A 27,672-nucleotide genomic window follows, 5' to 3' on the forward strand; every position below is an offset into this window, starting at 1 on the left:
TTTTAAAAAATGTGTGAAAGCTGTTTTTTATCTTTCAGGTGTATTTGAATTTTCTACAGTTTTATACCTGCTCTCAGTTAATATAATTGAACTAATTAATACACATTAGTCCTTTAGTTTCAAGTAAATAATATTCCTTCTTTCAAGTGTTCATAGAAAATTTACCAAAATTGACCATATACTAAACAACAAAGAAATTGTTAATAATAATTTAAAAGTATAGGCCACAATTCCTGCCCACAATGCAATAAAGCTAGTAATGAACTTTTAATGCCAAAACCCCAACCCCAGCCACATTAAAAAATACCATTCTAGTCAACAAGTAGGTCAAAGAATATGGTTTTCAGATTATTTAGGAAATAATAAAAATAAGGACACCACATATCAAAATGTATGGTGTGTGGCCAAACTATAATCAAATATAAAGTCACAGCCTTAAAATTTTCATTTTGAAAAAGAATGAATTTAAGTAAATGTACTAATGCCGCAACTGTGTAACCATTAGAAGAGTTGAAGTATAAACTCCAAGGAAACCAGGATAAAGGAGATAATAAAAATATAGCATACATTAATGAAAAATGAATATTTGTGACATACCATTCAGCAAAATAGATTTTTGATTTTCCGTATTATCTATTGTTTATGCATATAATCATTCACATAATCTTTGTATATTTACTCATGATAAAAAAATAATTTTTGCTGAAACCAATTGTTCTAAAAAATGTCATTAAGATTGATCCATTTCTCAGCAATGTATTTGAATAATTCCAAAATTTATTGTTTTGTGGGAAGTGTATTTTTACTTTTTTGTTTTTTTCTTATTAGTCATCCATTTCATACACATCAGTGTATACATGTCAATCCCAATCGCCCAATTCATCACACCACCACCACCACCACCCCGCAGGTTTCCTCCCTTGATGTCCATACGATTTTTTTCTCTACTTCTGTGTCTCAATTTCTGCTCTGCAAACTGGTTCATCTGTTCCATTTTCTAGGTTCCACATATATGTGTTAATATACGATATTTGTTTTTCTCTTTCTGACTTACTTCACTCTGTATGACAGTCTCTAGATGCATCCACGTCTCTACAAATGACCCAATTTTGTTCCTTTTTATGGCTGAGTAATATCCCATTGTATATATATACCACATCTTGTTTATCCATTCGTCTGTCGATGGGCATTTAGGTTGCTTCTATGACCTGGCTATTTTAAATAGTGCTGCAGTGAACATTGCGGTGCATGTGTCTTTCTGAATTATGGTTTTCTCTGGGTATATGCCCAGTAGTGGGATTGCTGGGTCATGCGGTAATTCTACTTTTAGTTCTTTAAGGAACCTCCATACTGTTCTCCATAGTGGCTGTACCAATTTACATTCCCACCAACAGTGCCAGAGGGTTCCCTTTTCTCCACACCCTCTCCAACATTCGTTGTTTGTAGATTTTTGATGATGCCCATTCTAACTTGTGCGAGGGGGTGCCTCACTGTAGTTTTGATTTGCATTTCTCTAATAATTAGTGATGTTGAGCAGCTTTTCATGTGCTTCTTGACCATCTGTATGTCTTCTTTGGAGAAATGTCTATTTAGGTCTTCTGCCCATTTTTGTTTTGGGTTGTTTGTATTTTTAATATTGAGCTGCATGAGCTATTTATATATTTTGGAGATTAATCCTTTGTCCGATGATTCATTTACAAATATTTTTGTCCCCTACTGAGGGTTGTCGTTTCATCTTGTTTATGGTTTCCTTTGCAATGCAAAAGCTTTGAAGTTTCATTGGGTCCCATTTGTTTATTTTTGTTTTTATTTCCATTACTCTAGGAGTTGGATCAAAAAATATCTTGCTGTGATTTATGTCAGAGTGTTCTTCCTATGTTTTCCTCAAAGAGTTTTATAGTGTCCGGTGTTACATTTAGGTCTCTAATCCATTTTGAGTTTATTTTTGTGTATGGTGTTAGGGAGTGTTCTAATTTCATTCTTTTATATTAGCTGTCCAGTTTTCCCAGCACCACTTATTGAAGGGACCGTCTCTTCTCCATTGTGTATCCTTGCCTCTTTTGTGATAGGTTAGTTGACCATAGGTGCGTGGGTTTATTTCTGGGCTTTCTATCCTGTTCCATTGATCTATATTTCTGTTTTTGTGCCAGTACCATACTGCCTTGATTACTGTAGCTTTGTACTATAGTCTGAAGTCAGGGAGCCTGATTCCTCCAGCTCCGTTTTTTTCCCTCAAATCTGCTTTGGCTATTTGCAGTCTTTTGTGTCTCCATACAAATTTAAAGATTTTTTTGTTCTACTTCTGTAAAAAATGCCATTGGTAATTTGATAGGGATTGCATTGATTCTGTAGTTTGCTTTTGGTAATACATTCATTTTCACAATATTGATTCTTCCAATCCAAGAACATGGTATATCTCTCCATCTGTTGGTATCATCTTTAATTTCTTTCATCAGTGTCTTATAGTTTTCTGCAAACAGGTCTTTTGTCTGCCTAGGTAGGTTTCTTCCTAGGTATTTTATTCTTTTGGTTCCAATGGTAAATAGGAGTGTTACCTTAATATCTCTTTCAGATTTTTCATCATTAGTGTATAAGAATGCAAGAGATTTCTGTGCATTAATTTTGTATCGTGCAACTTTACCAAATTCATTGATTAGCTCTAGTAGTTTTCTGGTGGCATCTTTAGGATTCTCTATGTATAGTATCATGTCATCTGCAAACAGTGACAATTTTGCTTCTTCTTTTACAGCTTGTATTCCTTTTATTTCTTTTTCTTCTCTGATTGCCATAGCTATCCAAAACTATATTGAATAATAGTGGTGGGACTGGACATCCTTGTCTTATTCCTGATCTTAGATGCTATGCTTTCAGTTTTTCACCATTGAGAATGATGTTTGCTCTGGGTTTGTTGTATATGGCCTTTATTATGTTGAAGTAGGTTCCCTCTATGCCCACTTTCTGGAGAGTTTTTATCATAAATCGCTGTTGAATTTTGTCAAAAGCTTTTTCTGCATCTATTGAGATGATCATATGGTTTTTATTCTTCAATTTGTTAATGTGGTGTATCACATTGATTTGCATATATTGAAGAATCACTGCATCTCTCGGATAATCTCACTTAATCATGGTGTATGATCCTTTTAATGTGTTGTTGGATTCTGTTTGCTAGTATTTTGTTGAGGATTTTTGCATTTATATTCATCAGTGATATTGGTCTGTAATTTTCTATTTTGTAGTGTCTTTGTTTGGTTTTGGTATCAGGGTGATGGTGGCCTCACAGAATGAGTTTGGGAGTGTTCCTTCCTCTGCAATTTTTTGGAAGAGTTTGAGAAGGATGGGTGTTAGCTCTTCTCTAAAAGGATGGGTGTTAGCTCTTCTCTAAATTCTTCTAGAATTCACCTGTGAAGCCATCTGATCCTGGACTTTTGTTTCTTGGAAGAATTTTAATCACAGTTTCAATTTCATTACTTGGGTTGGTCTGTTCATATTTTCTATTTCTTCCTGATTCAGTCTTGGACGTTATACCTTTCTAAGATTTAGTCCATTTCTTCCAGGTTGTCCATTTTATTGGCATAGAGTTGCTTGTAGTAGTCTCTTAGTATGCTTTGTATTTCTGTGGTGTCTGTTGTAACTTCTCCTTTTTCATTTCTAATTTTATTGATTTGAGTCCTCTCCCTCTTTTTCTTGATGAGTCTGGGTAATGGTTTATCAATTTTGTTTATCTTCTCGAAGAACCAGCTTTTAGTTTTATTGATCTTTGCTATTGTTTTCTTTGCTTCTATTTCATTTATTTCTGATCTGATCTTTATGATTTCTTTCCTTCTGCTAACTTTGGGTTTTGTTTGTTCTTCTTTCTCTAGGTCCTTTAGGTGTAACGTTACATTGTTTATTTGAGATGTTTCTTGTTTCTTGAGGTAGGCTTGTATAGCTATAAACTTCCCTCTTAGAACTGCTTTTGCCGCATCTCATAGGTTTTGGATCGTCATGTTTTCACTGTCATTTGTCTGTAGGCATTTTTTGATTTCCTCTTTGATTTCTTCAGTGATCTCTTGGTTATTTAGTAATGTATTGTTTAGCCTCCATGTGTTTCTGTTTTTTACATTTTTTTTCCCTGTAACTGATTTCAAATCTCATAGTGTTGTGGTCAGAAGAGATGCTTGATATGATTTCAATTTACTTAAATTTACTGAGGCTTTATTTGTGACCCAAGATGTGATCTATCCTGGAGAATATTCTATGTGCACTTGAGAAGAAAGTGTAGTCTACTGTTTTTGGATGGAAAGTCCTATGAATATCAGTTAAATCTATCTGGTCTATTGTGTCATTTAAAGCTTCTGTTTCCTTATTAATTATCTGTTCAGATGATCTGTCCATTGGTGTAAATGTAAAAAGTGTAAAAAAGTGTAAAAAATGTAAAAAGTCCCCCACTGTTATTGTGTTACTGTTGATATCCTTTTTTTAGAGCTGTTTGCATTTGCCTTATGTATTGAGGTGCTCCTATGTTGGGTGCATATATATTTATAATTGTTATATCTTCTTCTTGGATTGATCCCTTGATCATTACGTAGTGTCCTTCCTTGTCTCTTGTAACATTCTTTATTTTAAAGTCTGTTTTATCTGATACGAGAATTGCTACTCCAGCTTTCTTTTGATTTCCATTTGCATGGAATACGTTTTCCCTTCCCCTCACTTTCAGTCTGTATGTGTCCCTAGGTCTGAAGTGCGTCTCTTGTAGACAGCATATATATGGGTCTTGTTTTTGTATCCATTCAGCAAGCCTGTGTCTTTTGGTTGGAGCACTTAATCCATTCACTTTTAAGGAAATTATTGATATGTATGTTCCTATTGCCATTTTTTTAATTGTTTTGGGTTTGTGTTTGTAGATCCTTTTCTTCTCTTGTGTTTCCCACTTAGAGAGGTTCCTTTAGCATTTGTTGTAGAGCTGGTTTGGTGGTGCTGAATTCTCTTAGTTCTTGCTTGTCTGTAAAGCTTTTGATTTCTCCATCGAATCTAAATGAGATCCTTGCCGGGTGGAGTAATCTTGGTTTTGGTTCTTCCCTTTCATCACTTTAAGTATATCATGCCAGCCCCTTCTGGCTTGTAGAGTTTCTGCTGAGAAATCAGCTGTTAACTTTATGGGAGTTCCCTTGTATGTTATTTGTCATTTTTCCCTTGCTGCTTTCAATAATTTTTCTTTGTCTTTAATTTTTGCCAATTTGATTACTATGTGTCTCAGCGTATTTCTCCTTGGGTTTATCCTGTGTGGCACTCTCTGCGCTTCCTGGACTTGGGTGGCTATTTCCTTTCCCATGTTGGGGAAATTTTCAACTATAATCTCTTGAAATATTTTCTCGGGTCCTTTCTCTTTCTCTTCTCCTTTTGGGACCCCTATAATGCGAATGTTGTTGCATTTAATGTTATCCCAGAGGTCTCTTAGGCTGTCTTCAGTTGTTTTCATTCTTTTTTCTTTACTGTGTTCAGCAGCAGTGAATTCCACCATTCTGTCTTCCAGGTCACTTATCCGTTCTTCTGCCTCAGTTATTCTGCTATTGATTCCTTCTAGTATAGTTTTCATTTCAGTTATTGTATTGTTCATCTGTGTTTGTTTGTTCTTTAATTCTTCTAGGTCTTTGTTAAACATTTCTTTCATCTTCTTGATCTTTGCCTCCATTCTTTTTCCAAGGTCCTGGATCATCTTCACTATCATTATTCTGAATTCTTTTTCTGGAAGATTGCCTGTCTCCATTTCAGTTAGTTGTTTTTCTGCGGTTTTATCTTGTTCCTTCATCTGGTACATAGCCCTCTGCCTTTTCATCTGTCTTTCTGTGAATGTGGTTTTTGATCCACAGGCTGCAGGATTGTAATTCTTCTTGCTTCTGCTGTCTGCCCTCTTGTGGATGAGGCTATCTAAGAGGCTTGTGGAAGTTTCCTGATGGGAGGGACTGGTGGTTGATAGAGCTCAATAAATCTTTAATCTGCTTGTCTGCTGATGGGTGGGGCTGGGTTCCCTCCCTGTTGGTTGTTTGGCCTGAGACGACCCAACACTGGAGCCTATCCGGGCTCTTCGGTGGGGATTATGGCAGACTCTGGGAGGGCTCACGCCAAGGAATACTTCCCACAACTTCTGCTGCCAGTGTCCTTGTCCCTTGGTGAGCCACAGCTGCCCCCCACCTCTACAGGAGACCCTCCACCACTAGCAGGTAGGTCTGGTTCAGTCTCCTATGGGGCCACTGCTCCTTCCCCTGGGTCCCGGTGCGCACACTACTTTGTGTGTGCCCTCCAAGAGTGGAGTCTCTGTTTCCCCCAGTCCTGTCAAAGTCCTGCAATCAAATCTCACTAGCCTTCACAGTCTGATTCTCTAGGAATTCCTCCTCCCGTTCCCGGACCCCCAGGTTGGTAAGCCTGACATGGGACTCAGAACCTTCACTCCAGTAGGTGGACTTCTGTGGTATAGTTGTTCTCCAGTTTGTGAGTCACCCACCCAGCGGTTATGGAATTTGATTTTATTGTGATAGCGCCCTGCCTGCCGCCTCATTTCAGCTTCTCCTTTGTCTTTGCATGTGGGGTATCTTTTTTGGTGAGTTCCCATGTCTTCCTGTCAGTGATTGTTCAGCAATTAGTTGTGATTCCAGTGCTCTTGCAAGAGGGAGTGAGCACACGGCCTTCTACTTTGCCGTCTTGAACCAATCTCTATTTTTACTTTTTGAGCCAAGTATTCTTAATATTTTTTATGCCTTTCTTTTAGAAGTGAATATCTTCGTTCCAAGTTCACTAAAGTATTTGTTAGTACCCTGAAATAGTCAATTGTCCTTTCTATATTGCCTAAATTCTATTTCAAAAAAATTTGAGGCAAAGGCAGTATTTGCACAGAATTACGAAATCACTGTAAAAATTTCTGTGACAGTATAAAAACTGAATTAAATGTCTTTTCTGGTTTTACTTGCATTTGTTGTAACACATGTGAAATATTGCAATAAGTAGTTTTTTCTTTAGCACTATGTGATATTTAATATGGGGTGAGTATTTTGCAGTGTTTTTAACTAGGGACTTTTATTAGTCTATCCTCACAATATCTCTGTGATACAAATCTAGCAATTATACAACTATAGAAGCATTTTTGGTTTTAGTTGCTCTTGTTTATTTTACCTCACTGCAATAAGCAAAAGAAACTCAAGTAAGGAAAAGTCAGGAAGTCAAATAAAATCTAAATATTTCTCACCAGTTCTGTCATTTTTTCAGAAATTGATATTCAACAAGTACAGATGCATTAGAATTCTTGCTAGCATCAAAAATATGGATTGCTTTCATAGTAAGAAACAAGTAAACGGCTTGATAAATTTTGTTAGTATTTCTAGCAAGTTACCCTCAAGAAAGTCTATTGTGTGTTAATTTTCAGTGTGAATAAAGATATTATTGAATTCAACATCCTGAATACCTATCATTTTTAAACTCTTCATAGTACCACCTAGAATTCAAAGTACAGAAGTACATTACACCGTCAATGAGAATTCACAAGCCGTTCTTCCATGCGTGGCTGATGGAATCCCCACACCAGCGATTAACTGGAAAAAAGACAATGTTCTTTTGGCTAACTTGTTAGGAAAACACACTGTCGAACCCTATGGGGAGCTCATTCTGGAAAATGTTGTGGTAAGTTTAATAGACACGAATAGATACATTAAGCCAGATTATTAATTCACCTTTTTACATTTAGTGACTCAGCTCGGAAATGTATTTTTTAATAATGGAAGGAAAGAAAGTACTCTTATAAGTTCAGGTCAAAGAATTAATTTTACACATATTTCATTTTATGTCCCCGAGAATAGTATTTAGCAGCTCGTGAGAACTCATAAGTGGCCTCCTTCTAAAATTATTTTATTTTTGTGGAAATCTGTGTTTATCAGGAAAAATTCTAAGCCTCTGTTATATTCCATGTTTGTAACGATGCATGAGGATGGTTAGAAGAGTAGAGATGTAAGAATGTCTGATGTATTATTAAGCAAATACAAAAAGGAGGCTTTTTGCTCTTTTCAGGTTTTTAAATAACTCTTAGTCTTAGGGATCAGTGCAAGCTGGGGTTTTTGAATATTCTTAGGTGGTACGTCGCCAGTCTGCAAAATTGTAGCTATGGGAAGCATCTCAGTTTTTCAGTGTGAGCCCACTTGAAGAGGAATCTGTATCTATGCATACCACATGACTTTTTAAAAAATTATCATGTGGTTTGAGAGTATCAACACTTGGTACTAAATATTAAACATGATTAAAATGTGAATCACTTTCAGAGCTTTATTCCTATCTTATTCCTTTTCATTACCCTTCAAAGTGCCTAAATTTCATTACAAAGTCTTCATAGAATTAAATTTGAACAAATTAAAATGATAAATTGATCACATTCACTTCACAGTATAATTTCAGCCTTTAGCCAGACTCCTGGAATTACCAGATAAATAGCTCTAGTGATAGGTTAGCTCTGTCTCATGTGCTAGTAGAAAGTGTATTTTTTCAAATCTAAGTTTCCATCAATTCTAAGATGCACCAATATTTTATGTGCCACTAAGACAAAAATATATAGTCAAGTAAACTAGAGAAGATCATCAATTTTTAAGTTGTATCCCAAATTCAGAGATATTAAAAGTTAAAAGTATGAATTTTAGAATTGATAAAATAAAGATAAATTTGTGTACTTGTTTGTTTGCTTAAGCTGGTAAATATCTCCAGTAGGGATTACTCCCAGGTTCAAGAATGTTGAATTAGGCCCCTTAATCACTCTTAGACCTGAAGAAATTAAGTAAGAAAAGTTTAGACTTTTAGTGAGACAGTGACTCAGATACATTAAGAAATATGTCAACAATAAGGTAGCTTATAAAAACTGGATGAAGGACACAAATGATAAGAAGTCTATTTGTGAATAATATGTGCAAACCAGATTTTCAAAAGCTTTACTTCCATAAAATCCTTGATTTTCAACTTAAGTTGTTATAACCTGGGAATTTTAAGAATAGCTAAGTGGTGTCAGAGTAGGGAGACCTTTACGTGGAATATGATTTATTCCTGTTTGCCTTTAAAAAAATGAGTATACAACCAACCAAATTTAGATTATATCTATAATGAGTAATTACAGTTTTTATGCTGCATTTCCAATCAGTTTTTTGATGCTTCAGTGCAAAAATATATATTCTTAAACTTTTTGAAAAGAAGAAAAAGTCTGTAATATGGACCTTAACGCAGTCAGAAGCATTCAGTCATTAATTCAACAAATATTTATTTATCAGTGTGATCAACACTGATTTAGGCACTGGGAATAAATACATCAGGGAACAAAAGAATCAAAGATCCTTGCCCTCGTGGAGTTTATTTCTAGAGGAGGGAGATAGACAATAACAAATAAAAATAAACAATGTATTGTTTCATACCAGTTGCCAAAAGAAAACAACTGGTATGAAAAATAAAAGAAGAGCAGGGTAAAGGGGATCAGAAGTTGGAGGAGTACAGGTTGCATTTTTTTTTTTTTTTTTTTGCGGTACGCGGGCCTCTCACTGTTGTGGCCTCTCCCGTTGCGGAGCCGCGCAGGCTCAGCGGCCATGGCTCACGGGCTGAGCCGCTCCGCGGCATGTGGGATCTGCCCTGACCCGGGCACGAACCCGTGTCCCCTGCATCGGCAGGCAGACTCTCAACCACTGCGCCGCCAGGGAAGCCCCAGGTTACATTTTTAAATAGCATAGTCAGAGTAAATGTCCTTTGGGAAGGAGACATTTTGAGCAAAATTTGAAGGAAGTGAGTTAGCTAAGCAAATATCTGGAAGAGGAGCATCCCAGGCAGAGAAAACTGGGATGCTCTTCCCCCACATTTTAGCGGCAAAGAAATTAAGGTGGGTGCAAAGAACGTGAGAATGTAAGGTAGGAACATGTCTGATGTATTTGAGAAACAGAAGGCCAGTGAAAGCAAAGAAGAAAAAGAATGAAAAGAGAGAGAAAGAAGTCAGAGAAAAATGAAAGCCAGATACAGGTAGTGTCTTGCAGGTCATAACAATTTTGCATTTTACTCTGAGTAAAATCAGAATCCATTACAGGTTTTGAGCAGGGGAACAATGTGGTCTGCCTTATGTTTTTGCAACATTGCATTGGCTCCTCCTCCCCCTTCCCTCCCCCCACCCCTCTTCCTCCTCCTCCTATTCCATGAGAATATATGGTAGGAAGGCAAGGATAGAAACAGAAGAGACCAGTTGGGAAGATGGTCTGGAGGCAGAGGAGAGATTATAGGACTCAAAGCTGAACATTAGGTCAATCCACGTCTCTGACCCAATTTCATTCCTTTTTATGGCTGAGTAATATTCCATTGTATATATGTACCACATCTTCTTTATCCAGATACTGTGTGTAAAATGGACAACTGATGGGAACATGCTGTACAGCACAGGGAACACACCTAGTGCACTGTGGTAACCTAAATGGGAGGGAGGTCCAAAAGGGAGGGGATATCTGTATGCATATGGCTGATTCATTTTGTTGTGCAGTTGAGGCTAACACAGAATTGTAAAGCAACCGTACTCCAATAAAAATTAATTTAAAAAAAAAAGCTGAACATTAGCAGAGAAGGGGTGAGAGGTGATTGGATTTTGCACATACTTTGAAGCTAGGATTTCCTAGCTAGATTGCAAGTAGAGTCTGAAAAAGAAAAGAATAAAGGATAACTCAAATGTCTAAGAACAAAGGCATGAACAACTGGAAGAACAAAGTAGCCATCAGCTGAGATGGTGTGAAGGCTGCAGATAGAACAGGAAGGGGAAATGGGGAGTTCAGTTTTGGACATGAGTTTGAGATGTCTTTTAGACATCTAAGCAGAGAGTTGGAATGAAAAGTTCAATGTAGTTGGAATTTGGAAGAAAGATCTGGGCTGGACATCGTGTTACTCATCAGTAGATAGATGATATTTAAAGCCATAAGACTGGATGAGATCACCAAAGAGGTGAGTGCAGATACAGAAGAAAAGAGAACTAAGTCTGAGCCCTCTCACGTACCAACATAAAGACATTAATGTGGAGGGGAAGCCAGCAAAAGGAGATGGAAAAGGAGCAACCAGTGAAGTAGGAAGGAAACTAGGGGAATGGGGTATCCTGGAAGCCAAGTGAAGACATGGTTTTAAAAAGAAGGAAGCCAGAATTGTGTCAAATGCTGCCAATACATCTAATAAAGTGAGGGCCAAGAGCTGGATTTAGCAGGTGAAGTTTTGGAATTGCAGGTGTTATTGCCCTTACTCTTGCCATTTCCTTTGATAATTTTGGTGGACTGTGGTGCCACATTACCCAGAGAGCCAACTATGCTGTCAAGATTCTAACAGCCTTTGGGACTATTTGCTCTTTATTTGTACATTGCAGTACAGCAGTTGATGTTTAATAAACTTTAAAGTTTTCTGAGATCTTATTATTATAAATTCTATAGTTCTATAAGGTATGGACTTTTGTTTAAATTCTTATACATTTTAAATTATGTCATTTAAAAGCTAGCCAGATGGTTCAGACTACAAGATGGAAATTTAAACTGTCTTTAAAGAAGAGTGCTCCTTTGGGGACCAAGCTATGTAACTTTATGTATTATATGTAGTATAATGGAAGATTATGTAATTTTAAGCCGTATGATTTTTCTTTCTTTAAGCCAGAGGATTCTGGCACCTATACCTGCGTTGCTAACAATGCTGCAGGTGAAGACACACACACCGTCAGCCTGACTGTGCATGTTCTCCCCACTTTTACTGAACTTCCTGGAGATGTGTCATTAAATAAAGGAGAACAGCTACGATTAAACTGTAAAGCAACTGGTATTCCATTGCCCAAGTTAACATGGACCTTCAATAACAATATTATCCCAGGTTGGTAATTTAATTCTTAAGAAGTGAATAGTACACCCATAGAGAACTCAAAACCAATCTCCATTTTTTTTTAAAGCCCAGGAGCCCTCATCCCTGGGAGGACAAGTGTCTCTATTTGTTAGACTTTATGACCAGCATAAAGATATTGTCTGTAAAGAGAAATTGTTGCATCCCAAAATTGAGTTCTGAAGTACTGCATTTACAAATGCCTTGCTGGAAAATTAGTAATAAGCTTGAGTTTTCTCTGCTATAAAGATTTATGTTAATCACTAGAATTCACCAACTGTATCACCTTAACAATAATAGTATATCTTACTAAAGAAAAATAAACTCTAAAAAACTTAATCAGTACTCTTTTCTGAAGGTGTAGTACTAACTTAGCTATTTCAATTTTTAAAGCTTAATTTTCCACATAATATTCAGCAGTATGAAACTTTAAAATATAATTTGAATGGGAGAGAACATGCAAGGTAAACATACTTAACATAATCAGATATTGGCTGGTCTAATCAAAATCTTATTTAGTATTGATTATTTTAGGATTAGCATGTTTATCTTATACTCTATTCCAAGTATTGTAAATACCTTTTTAAATATTTATATCATCATCACCTATGGAGAAGTTCAAATTATTACAAAATTAATCTTGTTGTTATTATTTATTACCTAACTAGCATACATTTTCATGATTTCCCCTCTGAGCTGCCAGGTCAGTTGAATTATATTTTGATGTAAATTGTTTGGGAGGAAAAGTGGTGTGAGAAATGAAATGGAAAGTGTCATATTTCTGAATGAAAGATTTTTTGAAACCCAGAGAGACTGTGAGCCAGCTTTAGGCAACCCTTTTGAGATGAAAGGTGTACTTCAAATCGAAAATTAATTTTGAAAGATGTTTGTTTTCATTCTCTTCTCCTGTTCCTTCTTTTTTTTTCATTCTTCAAACAAGTGTCTAGAGACACAGCAAATAGCTCAGGAAGAAATCCCTGGAAAAGGCTCTCTCCTCCAGTGTCATAATGAGATCTCTTTGGTTCAGTTGCTAACCAATTCATAAATCTAACCTGCAAAATATTGAGCTGTACTGATTATTTTCCTAGGTTACTGAGAGGCATTTATGTTGCTTTCTACCTTGTTTCCTTCAGCCCACTTTGACAGTGTAAATGGACACAGTGAACTTGTTATTGAAAGGATGTCAAAAGAAGATTCGGGTACTTATGTGTGCACTGCAGAGAATAGCGTTGGTTTTGTGAAGGCAATTGGATTTGTTTATGTGAAAGGTAGATAAAAAGTCTTCTATTTTAAATTTATTTATGATGAATGGTTTGTGTTTTGCCTCCTTATTGTATAGTAATACAATATAACTTCAATTTATTAATCCATTTAGTCTTATTTCACAGATATGCAAATTCATGACATAAAAAAAATTATGAACATTCAACTCAAAAGTAGGTAAGCAGTATGTAAAGAGATCATTTGGCACAAAATGGTATCATCCACTTAGGTTATTGAAATGGACAAAATTATCTCATTGATTAGCATGAGCAATTAATTCTGGAAGATCCATGGGGCTCAAAAGTGGCTTTTCCCCTCTTCACTAAATTATCTTTTAAATAGATCAGAATCACAAAGAAATTACTGGAGCTTCCTTTTTCTTATACTCATCTTTTGTTATTTCCCCAGAACCTCCAGTCTTCAAAGGTGATTACCCTTCTAACTGGATTGAACCACTTGGTGGTAATGCAATCCTGAATTGTGAGGTGAAAGGTGATCCCGCTCCAACTATCCAGTGGAACAGAAGGGGGATGGATATTGAAATTAGCCACAGAATTCGGCAACTTGGAAACGGCTCCCTGGCCATTTATGGCACTATAGTAAGTCACACTGGAATTGTCAGTATGCACTTTAGCTGTCACAATCAATGCCTCTCTATAGGTGCCATGGATGGGAAAAGTTTCTCATGCATTCCTATTTTAATCATAAAATCTGAGTCAATGGGTTCTTTTAAAAAACTGAAACAATGGTTCAAATTGATGATTTTTAGCCCTTCAAAGAAGTACAAGCAACAAAATAATTTTGCTGCTTTGTTCTCCATCATTGACCTATTGTTCAACATCAGTAGATAACTTCCTCAAATCTGTTTTAGAATGCGGAAATTGAAGAATTACAACATTGTAAATTACAAATAAATGTTAGATTTCATCACCAAGTCAATAACTATATGAGGCTGTCCAGAAGTTTCAGTAATTCAGACAGTGATTAGTACTTTCAGTTATTCTAATTTGGGGGTCAAGTGAATGAGATATTTTATCTGAAAAATTCTTAACTAGACTAAATGAGGGTAATTTGTTAACCTACTGTTGAATTAGTTAATTAGTATATACTATCTAATCACCTGCTCCAATGGGCCACTCTCAGTCTTTTCTTCTCCTTGGCTTTATTTCAACCTTAGATGTTATTGATCGTCCCTTCAATTTTGAGATGATTTCTACCTCTAGCTACACGAATGAGTCTCAGGCTTCTTCATTACTGCTTTACCCCCCTTTTCCTCTACACAAACATTACTACTTCTGAAGTCCTTGGTACTTCTTCTAATATCAATATTAATACTAATACTAATTTTTTTCCACCATACAATTTCAGATTCCTAACCCTGTACCTTCAACCCTGAAACTCTTTCAGGTTCCATTCACAGTTTCCTACTAGAAATCTCTATTTGGATAATGCATTGATACCCTGATTAAACACCTAAATCATCTGTCTCTCTCCTCCCACCCTCCTCCACTTCCTTCAATTCAGTTCCTCTTAACTGACTTACTCTTTCTATTAACAAGACCAGAATTCTTCTGTTCACAAGACCTTAGCAAAATCTGTGTCTCTAGTCATCAAATCTAAACTCATGTGGTCCTTATTTTCTATAATATATTTGTATAAATTTGTGACTACATTCTGTGATTTGTCATCATTAATAATTAGTTCCTCACTTTCTTTCCTACATTTCAAGCTTTCTAAATGGAGGCTAAGCTTAATGTTTTTTTTTAACAACCCCCATGAGAAAGAACTAGATATTCGTTGATTTGTTCTGATTATTTAATGCTTTTTAAGCTATCTATAAGAATAGTGTTGGCATTTTTCTTTAATAGGATAATTTTGGATAAATGATTGTAAAAAATGTGATTTTCTGCTTAGGTTTCCTGCCAGTTAGTGTCCCCTGAGAGCAATGATAGGTTGTTCAGAAAAAAATTAAGCTAGGAATTTCTTTCTCTTCTTTTCTTTAAAAAGAAATCTATTTATGTGGTTAAATATATGTAAGTTTTTCTATTTCCATTGAAATACCGTCTCAAAAACAAAATTGCATAGAAACAAGCATCAGGGTAATAAAAAGTGATTTGCGCTGTTCTATAGGCACATATTTTTATAAAACACTGCTTATTTCCGTAGAATGAAGATGCCGGTGACTATACATGTGTAGCTACCAATGAAGCTGGGGTGGTGGAGCGCAGCATGAGCCTGACTCTGCAGAGTAAGCTGCTTAATCAAACTCTAATTAAACACTTGTTTTAAGAAATGTCCATTTAATTGTTCATTTAACTTTCTAGCAGGTACATTAATGGTAGCTTTCAGAGTCTGTCTAATTTACTTTTCTGCTGCTGATGGAGCAGCTGTTACCAAGCATAAGACTGATATAATTTTGCAATATATTTTATCTAACACATGCAGCTCACACTTGCAATTGCTTGGTAGCAGAGCTTTTTTGTGTTGTTTGCAATATATTCAATCGAGTACCCTTCGTATAGCTCCTCACGGTTGTTGTAATGAACTTACAAAAATATCATTTTCTGGCACTTGAAAAATAAGTGTTGAAAATAAAGACTAATGTAAGTGAACTCAAGAGTGCTCCAGCTTGGGGCTTCCCTGGTGGCGCAGTGGTTGGGAGTCCACCTGCCGATGCAGGGGACACGGGTTCGTGCCCTGGTCTGGGAAGATCCCACATGCTGCGGAGCGGCTGGGCCCGTGAGCCATGGCCGCTGAGCCTGCACGTCCGGAGCCTGTGCTCCGCAACGGGAGAGGCCACAACAGTGAGAGGCCCACGTACCGCAAAAAAAAAGAGTGCTCCAGTTCGATTGCTGTCAATCTGCCGTGAAATAACTATGTGCTCCGAGCAGGATTATGATGTTCATGATGAAGGCCCTCAGTATAAACCATTGGAAGACAGGTTTTCATAATTAGAAAAACATGAAAGACTCCAATGGCTCCCTGGACAGTCCCCAGAACCACTTCAGGGGCTGACCCGAGAACAATGTTATTCGGTTGACAATTTAAGGAAATCAGCTTATTTTGAGACTAGGCTCAGTAATTAACAGGGTGAATTTATTTACATTTTCTTTATTCACTATTGAGAGATGCTGTAGACTAGCATTTACTAACAGCTGTTTGCCAAACTAACAGCTGTTTGCCAGACTACTATGTACATACCATATTTTCTTTATCCATTCATCCATTGAAAGACACACTCAGGTTGTTTGTATGTCTTGCTAAGACAATGTTTTATTAAAATACATATCTACCAAATGATAACTTTGTGGGGTGTCATTAGGAAAAAAGAGTGCCATGATTGAATAAGTCTGAGAAAAAAATAGATTAAACAAGGTTTATTCATTTATTAAATATATAAAGAGCACCTAGTATATGCCAAGCCCTGCTTAGGTGCACCAATTTCTTTACTGCAGATATTTCCAGAAATGTTAATATGCAGATGTGAGTTAGTTATAACTCAACAAGAGGAAAATATAATATTCTACATTTCCCCCAAAAAATGTTATTTCCGTGAAACCTTCCTCACCCCTTTGTTGGGTGAGTGTAGGTAGGTCATCTCATGATTAATCTCTCCTGGAAGAGTGTTCCACTGACAGTTTAAGAAAAGCTGCATTAGATTAGATTAGCTCATCTACATACTGACAATAAATTCATTGTAATAAATGAGGGATATAAAAAAGCCAAAAATATAATTTGTTTAAAATTAAGATTAAAGCACCAGAAGGAATGTCTTCATTTAGATAAAATGCTCGTATTTAACTGATCATTATGTGACTGATAGAATTAATTCAACTTTGAAAGATGTACATATGGAATTTTATTGTTGAATTAATTTATAGCCTTATGTGCAGTTGGAAATGTTCAAATGTGCAATCTAAATTAAGATTCTAAGTTTTATTTAACACTTTCTTTGGCCATAATAATATGAACAGACAAGCTCATCTATTCATTTTGTTGTTATTTAGCGTTACGTGATTAGTCTGAGGCATTTACTTTATTCAGCAACAGTTTATTGAATACATTATGTAATCTCATCACTGGGAGAGAAGGAAAAGGACCAGCCCTGAAAGTTCCTAGAGTGATGTTAATGTAAACATCAAGTAAGAAGGCAATTGTATAGGATGATGTGGGCATATATATGAATAATACACTAATAACACTCACTGAGGGATTCAAACCTCATATGAAATAATTACTTTTGTAAAAGACATGTCAGTGGTACCTTTACATAAAATACTAGCATAGTAATGTCACAATAAAACACATTTTACTTCTATTTTTGTTTTATGTTCCATCATTCCAGATACATTTCCTGGTCTATAATGTGCAGCCACTGCCTTGAATTATATGATTGCATTAACTCTCACTGAGCAAATCATTCCACCATTCAGTTCAGTCTCACTAAAACACCACTGTCATCCCGACATACTCTATCAAGAATAAGCACAATCCCCTTTGCTTACCTATTCAAACATAAACCCTTCTGATTTTCTTATAAGATTTTAACCAAATGTTTAAAACCTGCATGCTACTGCTCTCCTGGATGAATCATCCTTTCAAAACTAAACCCATCTCTATGCTATTTCCTTCTCTCCAGGGAGCCTCCTTTCTGCTATATGTAATCTTACTCATTTTTAAAAATCCAGTCCAAGCTTCTTCTCCATGAAGTCTTTCATATTCTATCCTGACACTGTAGACCAGTATAAAGACAAACATTCTGTCAGCAGTTTTTTGCAATTCCTTTTACATTCTTTCCAACAACTTTATTTGAATAGCTATCATCCAGTATAGATACTGTTAACCTCTTCCTCCTTCTTGAAACTCCCTTTGGTTGCCAGGATACCCTTTTCTCCTGAGTTTCTTCAAGGAAGAAACTCAATTACAGGCTCATTTTCTGTCCATTTCTTAAATAATGACGTTGTAATAGTTTATGTCTTTGGATCTCTTCCTCTGATTTTAGACTCACTTCTGAAGCAATCTTATCCACTCACGAAAGACTCACAAATCTATATTTCTAGCCCATATCTCTATTCTGAGCTCTGGATATGAATATCCAACTGTGGTGTAGACATCTCCATTCGAATGTCCTACAGATATCTCAAGCTCAGCAGTTCTAAATGGATGCAAATTATCATTCCATTCTCCCTCCCAACAAATCTGTTCTATCTCCTATGTTCTGCTGGATTGCCCAAAGATATACTATATTGCCCAAATCAAAACCCTGTAGTCATCAATTCCTCCCTTTATTCCATACCATTCAATGGCTAAGTTCTATCACTCCCACCTTCTTAACAATTCTTGAATATTTTCCTTTTCCTCTTCATTTCCAGTGACATGCTTCTGTATGATCTGTTGAGTCACTATTGTTTATGCTCCCAGATTACCACAATTTTACCTATTGTATACTAAACTCTATTCTACTTATTCTATTACCAAATTCTACAGGTAAATTATAGCACAGCTCAATAATGAGTTATTTGTCTGTCTTATAAGTGGACTGTTAGCTCCTTGAGGCTAGAAATTATATCTGTGCCCCCAGCATCTAGCACAATGCCTGGCAAAAAGTAGGTTCTTCATATATGTTTATTAAAGAATGATGACCACTGGTGAAAGAATAAGTTGATAATGAATCCCTACCTCAAAAATAATGTAAGGGAAAGAACTGAATGTTCACCATGTAAAACACAGACAAAAGCAATGATAGTAACAGCAACAGTACTAATAATATTGTGTGCTTACCTTGTTAACAATAACAATAGTCCTAATAATATTGTGTGCTTACCTTGTTGAAGAGCTGTGCTTACATCATCTTAGTCGAGTCAAACAAGATCCTGTGAACTAGGGACCATTTTTAAGGACACAATGATTCAAAAAGGTAGTAAAGAGCAGAGACAAAATTTGAATCCAGAAAAGCATGACTGCAGAGCCCATGCTCTAGGCTAGACTGCTTGGGGATTTTAAATTTTTGCCATTTACTAAATAAAACATTCTATCAATAGCCATTACAACCTTAATAGTTGAGAAGCTACAGTGTATTAAAAAATCAGCCTAACTTTTTTCAAAATAATGTTACTATATAATATGGCTTAAAATGTTAATATGATTCCACAAAAACTAAGAAATACTATGTGCTTTTTTCCATAGGTCCTCCTGTTATCACTCTTGAGCCAATAGAAACTATTATTAATGCTGGTGGCAAAGTCATCTTGAATTGTCAGGCAACTGGAGAGCCTCATCCAACCATTACATGGTCCCGTCAGGGGCACTCTATCCCCTGGGATGAGCGAATTAATGTGTTGTCCAACAACTCATTATATATCACCGCCGCTCAGAAAGAAGATACATCCGAATATGAATGTGTTGCTCGAAACTTGATGGGTTCTGTCCTTGTCAGAGTGCCAGTAATAGTGCAGGGTGAGTGTGATTCGTTCACCCTGGGATATTCATGTTAAACAGCAGCTGGAGTGATCGAAATCATAAAAATCGTTAAGCATCTTAGTCCAAGTCTCCTCTACCTTTAAGATACTTCTAGATTATAGGGCTAGGACAAAAATCACATCACAAACTGAAAGGACTGAAACAATACCAATGAGAGCTGCAGAATACCACGTTAATAATTCAAAATCCCGAACTGAATTTTGTATTCAAAACTAGGTTAAATTTATTCTCAAAAATCAATGCATATTTTTGCTTTAAAGAATGACTTATTTCCAAACAGTAAATAGCATATAAATTTCTTGGTCACTGACTCTTTCAACAGCCATGTCCAGATGAGTCAGGACTGGAGCTGGGAAGAAACCCTAGTTAGCAGTTTGAAGTTCTTCTCTCTTGCTTAGGTTTTTTTTTTTTTTTTTTAACATCTTTATTGGGGTATAATTGCTTTACAATGGTGTGTTAGTTTCTGCTTTATAACAAAGTGAATCAGTTATACATATCTTGCTTAGGTTTTAATTTTACAGTAAAGAAGAGCTTCCATAAGCAATCTCTCAGCCTTCATAGATTCAGCGCTAGACCCAGTGCATATCTTAAATGAAATCTGACTTAACAATTTTTTTACTTACAAAAACAGAGACCAAGTACAATGTTTTACTTGCAGTTCATGGTGGCTTTTCCCAGTGGTCAACCTGGAGATCCTGCAGTGTCACCTGTGGGAAAGGCATCCAAAAGAGGAGTCGTGTGTGCAACAACCCCTCTCCAGCCAATGGTGGGAAGCCTTGCCAGGGATCGGATTCAGAAATGCGGAACTGTCAACATAAGCTGTGTCCAGGTAAACCTCTTTATTCACCGGACAGGCACGTATTCAGTAGATACTCATTTCTGTTCCCTAACTATGGCTTGTCTCACTATTAGTTCTTTCAACTGAAATATATCTAATGGTGTAATGTGTCACCTTTGGATAGTGGATGGTAACTGGTCAGAGTGGAGCCCTTGGGAAGAATGCACAAGGAGCTGCGGACATGGCAACCGAACCAGGACCAGAACTTGCAATAATCCATCAGCTCAGCATGGTGGGCAGCCATGTGAAGGGAATGCTGTGGAAATAATCATGTGCAACATTAGACCTTGCCCAGGTGAGAATCCACCAATAAGCAAAACTTGCATCTTTCTAACTCCTACAAAGGAGTTATAATTACCTTTTCTTCTTTATTGTGAAGAGATGTTATGGCCTCAACCCTTGAACATATTCATTTTCTGTGTTCTTAGTCCTGTCTCATGGATGAACTTGTGAAGGTATGACATTAATCAGTGTTACATCAAATACCTGATATAACTGAACATGATAAAAGGCTCTAAACTGTGGTGTATTTTTAATCATGTAGATTTAATCAAATTAATGGAATTTTAGAGATAATGAGGACCTTAGATAACAGCTAATCCAGTCATTCGTTTTCACATGAAATAAATGAAGCCTAGAGAGGTTAAAGACCTGCCCAGAAACACACAGCTGGTGAGGAGTAAAATAATATTAGCTACCATTCACTAAATATGTGTCATGTGCTAGGAACCATGCTCATCAGTACTTTATCTACATGTTGTTTTTGACTTTGTGAAACAACACTACAACATAGGTATTTTAGGGTTCTAGGTATCTTCACTGTAAGAACCTTTGCTGCAGGCAGTTTTGCTGCACAACTAAACAGACCGTAAGACAATTTTGTTGTAGAAGATAAAATAATAAAGATAAAATAAAAGAGGAACATTTAAAAGGATATAATTAAGATGAAAAATTAAAAACAAAATTTTTAAAACATTTTGTCATGAAAAATGAAAATACAGAAAATATTTGAATACATTTAAAATGTGTGTAAATTCATGTTATAGTTGTATTGGGGTATGTCTTAGAAAACGATGATACTTCCTTTCTCAGAGTTGATCATTAAGGATTCAGGATCTTTTGTTGGACATAAATTCTTTTTGATATACAAAAAATCTGCTGTAAGTCTTTTCAGATATCCCTGAATGTAAAATGAACAGACGAGGGATGCTATTTCTTATCAATATATGTAACATACATAACTGGTCCTACATATCTGGACTACATTTAAATGTTCCATCACAATTTCAGTCCTTATATTTCACCAAATCATCTAAGCCAGATTCTGTCCCAAATACCAAAATTCTGGCTACATAGTGTTCTCCACTATCAAATAGCAAAAAATTTCACCATTTTCAAGAAACTTACCGGGAAGCATGTAACCGTTTCCTTTTGCTGCGATAAGAGGAGCTTGATTCTTTTGCCTCCAACTTCTAATATTGTGTGATAGATTTTATAAAGACAGCTTGGAGAGCAATCTGTAGTATCTGAATTAGCTAAAGAATCGATAATTAATGCTCTTGAAGACCATTATGAATTACTAGCTGCCCCTTTTATATTTGCCATAGCTTGGTAAACTTTTGCTTTTGACAGGTGAGAGGGATGACTGTGCTCACCAAAGGATTTGCAAACTGATATATTATCATTTTAGTATAGTATGCGATCTGGCTTTACACGCTCTCATTTCACATTTCCTGTAAGTTTTCTTATCACCGTATTTTCTATCAAGTCATTATACATAGTTGTTAGCATCCACTATTTTAAGACCCTCACATCTGCTCGTCACTGTAGTGACCATTATGAGGCCTAAGATGTGTATAACATAAAAATGGGAGCACTGAGTCAATGGAGAAATGAAACCACTGTCAACTAGTTGAAACCAAACTGTCGAACCTGTTGATCATTGTTTTATCTTTCACAGCAAAATTACCTTACAGCCAATTAGTTGGTGGCAAAACTGTTTGGGGCAAATATTCTTACAGTGAATATTACTGGGTGTGGTATATTAGGGCTCTTTCAGGTTAAAGTGACAGAAATCAAACTTAAATACGTAGCTTACATAGAAAATTCTACTTTCAGGTATGATTGAATCCAAGGATTTGGCTAATGTTTTTACTAGCATGTTTTCACTAGCATGTTTTCCATCTCTCATCTCTGCTTTCCTTTCTCTGCCTTTATTTCTCCATTAAACTCTTTCCATGTGGTGGGAAATATGACTTCCGGCAGCTGGCTCACAGAGGCCTTATAATCAAAGGCCTCAGAGGAAAAAAGTTCCTCTCTCTCTCTCATAATTGGTATCAGCCTCTGCGAAAGAACGCTCTTTGATTTTGTTTGGGTCCCAGGCTCACCTCTGAACTCAGGTAGTCCAGGAGAAGGATACTGCTCTGAGAGCCAGCTTGGGCTAGTTGCCCACCTTGTATCAAGAGGGGCAAGGTTTCTTGTTTGACAGCCTGAAAGAAATCATATGGAATAGAAGAGTGGCTGTTAATTCATTCTTTTAATCATTCATTCATCCAACAGATACTTATTGAGCACCATTCTAACTGCTGTAATTAGAATATCATTCAGATATTGATAAGCATACAGGACAAACTCAAAGAGTTGAAGTGATAGAGCATAACTGGGAGAGCCACCTTAGCTGAGATGGTCTAAAAAAGGGATATTGACAAACAAAAATGAGTCGTAGTTACCTCTGCATTGGATATTGCATTCTATTGTACAGAAAAGGAAACTAAGATTCAGAAAATATATGATAATTAATTCATTGAGGTTACACACCTACTAAAAGTGAATTAAGGATTTGAACCCAGGTCTGTCTGATTCCCAAGCCAATTTGCTTAGATCCTGGGTATCTTGATTTGCAGTTCAGAACTTCTATTACGTTACAAAAATTAATTAACTGTTATGAAATCTTAAAATAAACCAAAAGCCAAGTTTTTTTAATCTTGAAAAATGAGAAATCTAATTATAATAGAATAATATATCAAAGTAAAAAGAACCAGAAATACTGGATTAGAGCAACCTTTGTACAGTTTGTCAGCTATGATATCTAATGTCTATATAATGAAAAGCTAAATGATATTAGTAAATGTCATAAAACAAAAGTCAGGATTTTTTTTCTCTTCATGTTGAGTAACTATTGGCTTACTGCTGTTTTGCTCACTTTTCTGTTGGTTTACTGTTCTTCTGTCTTTCTTTGGTTATCTCCCAGCCTCTATATTGATTAAATTTAGCTGTTATTTTGGCATATTGTCAGTGGTGTTCTGGATCTTGCCACTGAGAGCATGTATCTCTTCCCACTGAGAGTTTAGTGACATCATATTAGTAGGTAGATATTGACCACAGTGGAAGTGTTTGGCACCACAAAAATTGCAGATGCTATAACTCAGAGTTTCCCTCCCTACTCCCAGAGAGCTGGTTGTTAAACATTTATCAGTATACCACTGCAAAATGGGCAAATAGCCAAAGATAGTCTTTTTCATCCAGGGGGTATGTCAGCACCTTAGGGACTGAAGAGATTTTCTTTTTATACATGGTTGGATTCAACTTGCTAATATTTTGTTGAGAATTTTTACATCTACGTTCATGAGAGATATTGGCCTGTAGTTTCGTTTTCTTATAATGTCTTTGTCTGGTTTTGGTATTAGGGTAACGCTGGTCTCATAGAATGAGACCATAGTTAGGAAGTAGTCTCTCTGCTTCTGTCCTCTGAAAGAAAGAGAGAATTGGTATAATTTTTTCCACAAACATTTGGTAAAATTCAGCAGGGAACCCATCTGGTACTGGTGTTTTCTGTTTTGGAAGGTTATTAATTATTGGTTCAATTTCTTTAATAGACCCCCCCTCTTTTATTTCTGATATTAATAATTTGTATTCTCTCTCTCTCTTTTTTTCTTGGCTAGCCTGGCTAGAGGCTTATTGATTTTATGATCTTTTCAAAGAACCAGCTTTGGGTTTCATTGATTTTTATCTATTGATTTCCTACTTTCATTTTCACTGATTTCTGCTCTAATTGTTACTATTTCTTTTCATCTTACTTTGGATTTAATTTGCTCTTCTGTTTTAGTTTCCTAACGTAGAAATGTAGATAATTTATTTTGATCTTTTCTAATACATGCATTCAATGCTATGAACTTCCCTCTAAGCATTACTTTTGCTGCATCCCACAAATTTTGATAACTTATGTTTTCATTTAATTCAAAATATTTTTAATATCTCTTTAGATTTCTTCTTTGACCTAGGTATTATTTAGTAGTGTGTTGTTTAGTCTCCACATATTTGGGGATTTTGCAGCTATCTTTCTGTTATTGATTTCTAGCTTGATTCCATTGTGATCTGAGAGCAGACATTATATGATTTCTATTCTTTTAAATTTGTTAAAGTGTATTTTATGGCTCAGAATGTGTTCTACCTTGGTGAATGTTCCATGTGAGCCTGAGAAGAATGTTTATTCTGCTGTTGTTGGATGAAATAGTATATAGATGTCAACTACATCCAGTTGATTGATGTTGTTCTTGAGTTCAATCCTTTCCTTACTGATTTTCTGCCTGCTGGATCTGTCCATTTCTGATAGAGGAGTATTGGAGTCTCTGTCTATTATGGTGGATTCATCCATTTCTCTTTGCAGTTCTGTTAGTTTTTGCCTCACATGGTTTAATGAGATTTTCTTTTAGTAAAAACTTGTGCTTAATCAAACTTACAGAAAAGTTGCAAGAATTGTACAAGGAACTTCTGTATACCCCTACCCAGATTCACCTATTCTGTATATTTCCTAAAACAAGAACATTCTCTTTTATAAACAGTTATCAAAATCAAGAAATTTAACATTCATACAATACTAATTAAGTCTTATTACCTAATCCACAGTTCACATTAAAATTTTATTAGTTGTCCCAGTCATATATGCTTCATAACTCTTTTTCCCACTGCAAGATCTAGTCCAGGATCACACTTGTGTTTATGTGTCAAGTCTCTTTAGTCCCTTTCAACTGGAACAATTCCTTAGTCACTTTTTACCTTTTATGGCCTTGCTGTTTTTTAAGTATACAGGCTAATCATTTTGTAAAAGAGTTTCCATTTAGATGTGTCTGATATTTCTTCATGATTAGATTCAGGTTTTGCATTTTGGCAGAAACATCACAGAAATGGTTTTGTGTCCTTCTCAGTGCATCATATGAGATAGTGTATGATGTCAGAATTTGTCCCAAGCTGGTGATGTTAACTTTGTTCACTTGTTTAAAGTGGTGTCTTCCACTGTGTCGTTACTATTTTTACCTTTGTAACTAATAAGTATTTTGTAGGGAAACTTAAAGACTTCATAAACATCTTGTTTCTTATCAATCTTTTATCCACTAGTTTTAGCATCTACTTATGATTTATTTTTGTTTTAAATCAGCTATTGCTATGATCTTACAAAACATTTATAACTCCATCATATCTTCTACATCTATTATTGGCTTTCTTTTTTTTTTTAATTGCATTTTTTCTTTGTTTTTTTTTTGCTCTTTGGCCATGCCGTGCACCATGTGGGATCATAGTTCCCAGTCAGGGATTGAACCCACACCCTCTGCATTGGAAGCACAGAATCTTAACTACTCGAACGCCAGGGAAGTCCCCTACTGGCTTTCTATTGTAAGAAAGAATTTTCTTTCTCTTTCTCCTTTTTTTTCACTTATATCAGTAAGAACTCAAATATCATTTCATTCAGTGGTTTATAATGCACTACTGTCTTCATTTATTGTGATGCACAAATTGTCCTAGATTTGGTTAGTGGAGATCCCTTGAGGGATCCTAGCTTCAGTGTCCTCTTGATATGTCCCCATCATTTCATGAACGCTTCGACTTTCTGGTACGAATTGATATTTTAGGCCTATCTTGTCCTCCCCCAGTTAGAAGATATTTCTAAACTGACAATCCTCCCTCTAAAAAAGATGGGTATCTTCTGGGGTAGGCCATCCTGCTGCCATTTGAGACAATCATAAAAAATATATTGTTACAGATAAAGAATGAGCTTTTTTTAAGTGTTATTCTGAAAATCGTTGAGAACTTTGAGTGAAGAATAGCAGTACTAGCTCAGAGCTCACACTCATGTAATACTGTGTGTCTTACACTGCTCAAGGACTTTTCATCTATCAACTCATTATTCCTCATGCCCATCCTAATAAGGTAGGTTCTTTGCTTATCCATATATGGCAGATGGTGAAACTAGGCGCACAGAAGCCAAGTAACTTGTCAAGGATCGTACAGCTAGTAAGGGCAGAGTGGTTATTCAGGCCCAGGGCATCTGCTCCAGAATCCCTGCTTATAAGCACCATGCTCTCCTACCTTTCCAGAATCACAACTGCAACATAGTATAACAACCAACTCATCTATTATATTTTACTTTTTTTTTCAATGTACTAATTCCTCCATAGCTGTTTTCTTTTGTATTATATTATTTAGATACCATGATGTTTTATGCCTTCTCTGGTTTATATTGTCTTTCCTCTTTTTTCTTGCTATCGTTCCACTCACATCAAAGAAACATTTCAACCCTACCGCATTTTATGCCATGAAATTTAATTTTGGTTAGGGTTTTCTGTATTGATTTTAAAAATTTAAAGGATCTTAAGCTGGAAACCTCTATTCATATATAATAGAAACTACACAGATAATAAATGAACAAATGTCACCTAATTGTGGTCCTCCAAAAAATGCATGTATCATAAGTCTTTATATTGTAAGAGATAAAGACTTTTGTTAACCAACAGCCTTGGAAATAGAACATATTAAAATGATTGGAATGGCAGAATTTTGAAATCCCATAGTCCATATATAAGAACCATGAGCATCAGTAATCTGAATTAATAAAGAAGTAGTCTTGAGTAATATTTGCCATTTAATTAAAGGCCTTCTTCTTTCCTTTTATGTTTAGTCAAATAACTTTTAGTGCAGATTCTTGTCAGGTGAAATAAATTTGTGTGACTCTGTCTAAAAAGTATACGAATATGTAGTCAATTCAACTAGAAAACAGTTAATTAAAAGAAAATTCAAGATGTGTTTTAAAATATTTTCTAAACAAAGCAAACAAATGATAACTCCATTCCTTGTTTTTCAACTTATTCTTGTAGACTGGGTTAAGAGAATATTTAGACAAGACCTTACAGCCCTATGGTTCATATCTTGGTTAAACTGGGTGACCA

At 35.9% G+C, this 27,672-nt stretch overlaps 1 protein-coding gene across 1 annotated transcript in view; it reads left to right on the plus strand.

Moving 5' to 3' along the window:
- Positions 1–27,672, plus strand: part of HMCN1 (hemicentin 1) — a 519,438-nt gene that overhangs the window by 411,971 nt on the left and 79,795 nt on the right. The window contains exons 82-89 of the mRNA XM_060035358.1: positions 7,460–7,650; positions 11,652–11,865; positions 13,005–13,139; positions 13,543–13,733; positions 15,301–15,382; positions 19,321–19,590; positions 20,273–20,443; positions 20,577–20,747. Of these exons, the coding sequence (XP_059891341.1) occupies positions 7,460–7,650; positions 11,652–11,865; positions 13,005–13,139; positions 13,543–13,733; positions 15,301–15,382; positions 19,321–19,590; positions 20,273–20,443; positions 20,577–20,747 (1,425 nt within the window). The remainder of the gene's footprint in view (positions 1–7,459; positions 7,651–11,651; positions 11,866–13,004; positions 13,140–13,542; positions 13,734–15,300; positions 15,383–19,320; positions 19,591–20,272; positions 20,444–20,576; positions 20,748–27,672) is intronic.

The sequence above is a fragment of the Delphinus delphis genome, chromosome 1 (assembly GCF_949987515.2).
Source record: "Delphinus delphis chromosome 1, mDelDel1.2, whole genome shotgun sequence".
NCBI lineage: Eukaryota > Metazoa > Chordata > Mammalia > Artiodactyla > Delphinidae > Delphinus > Delphinus delphis.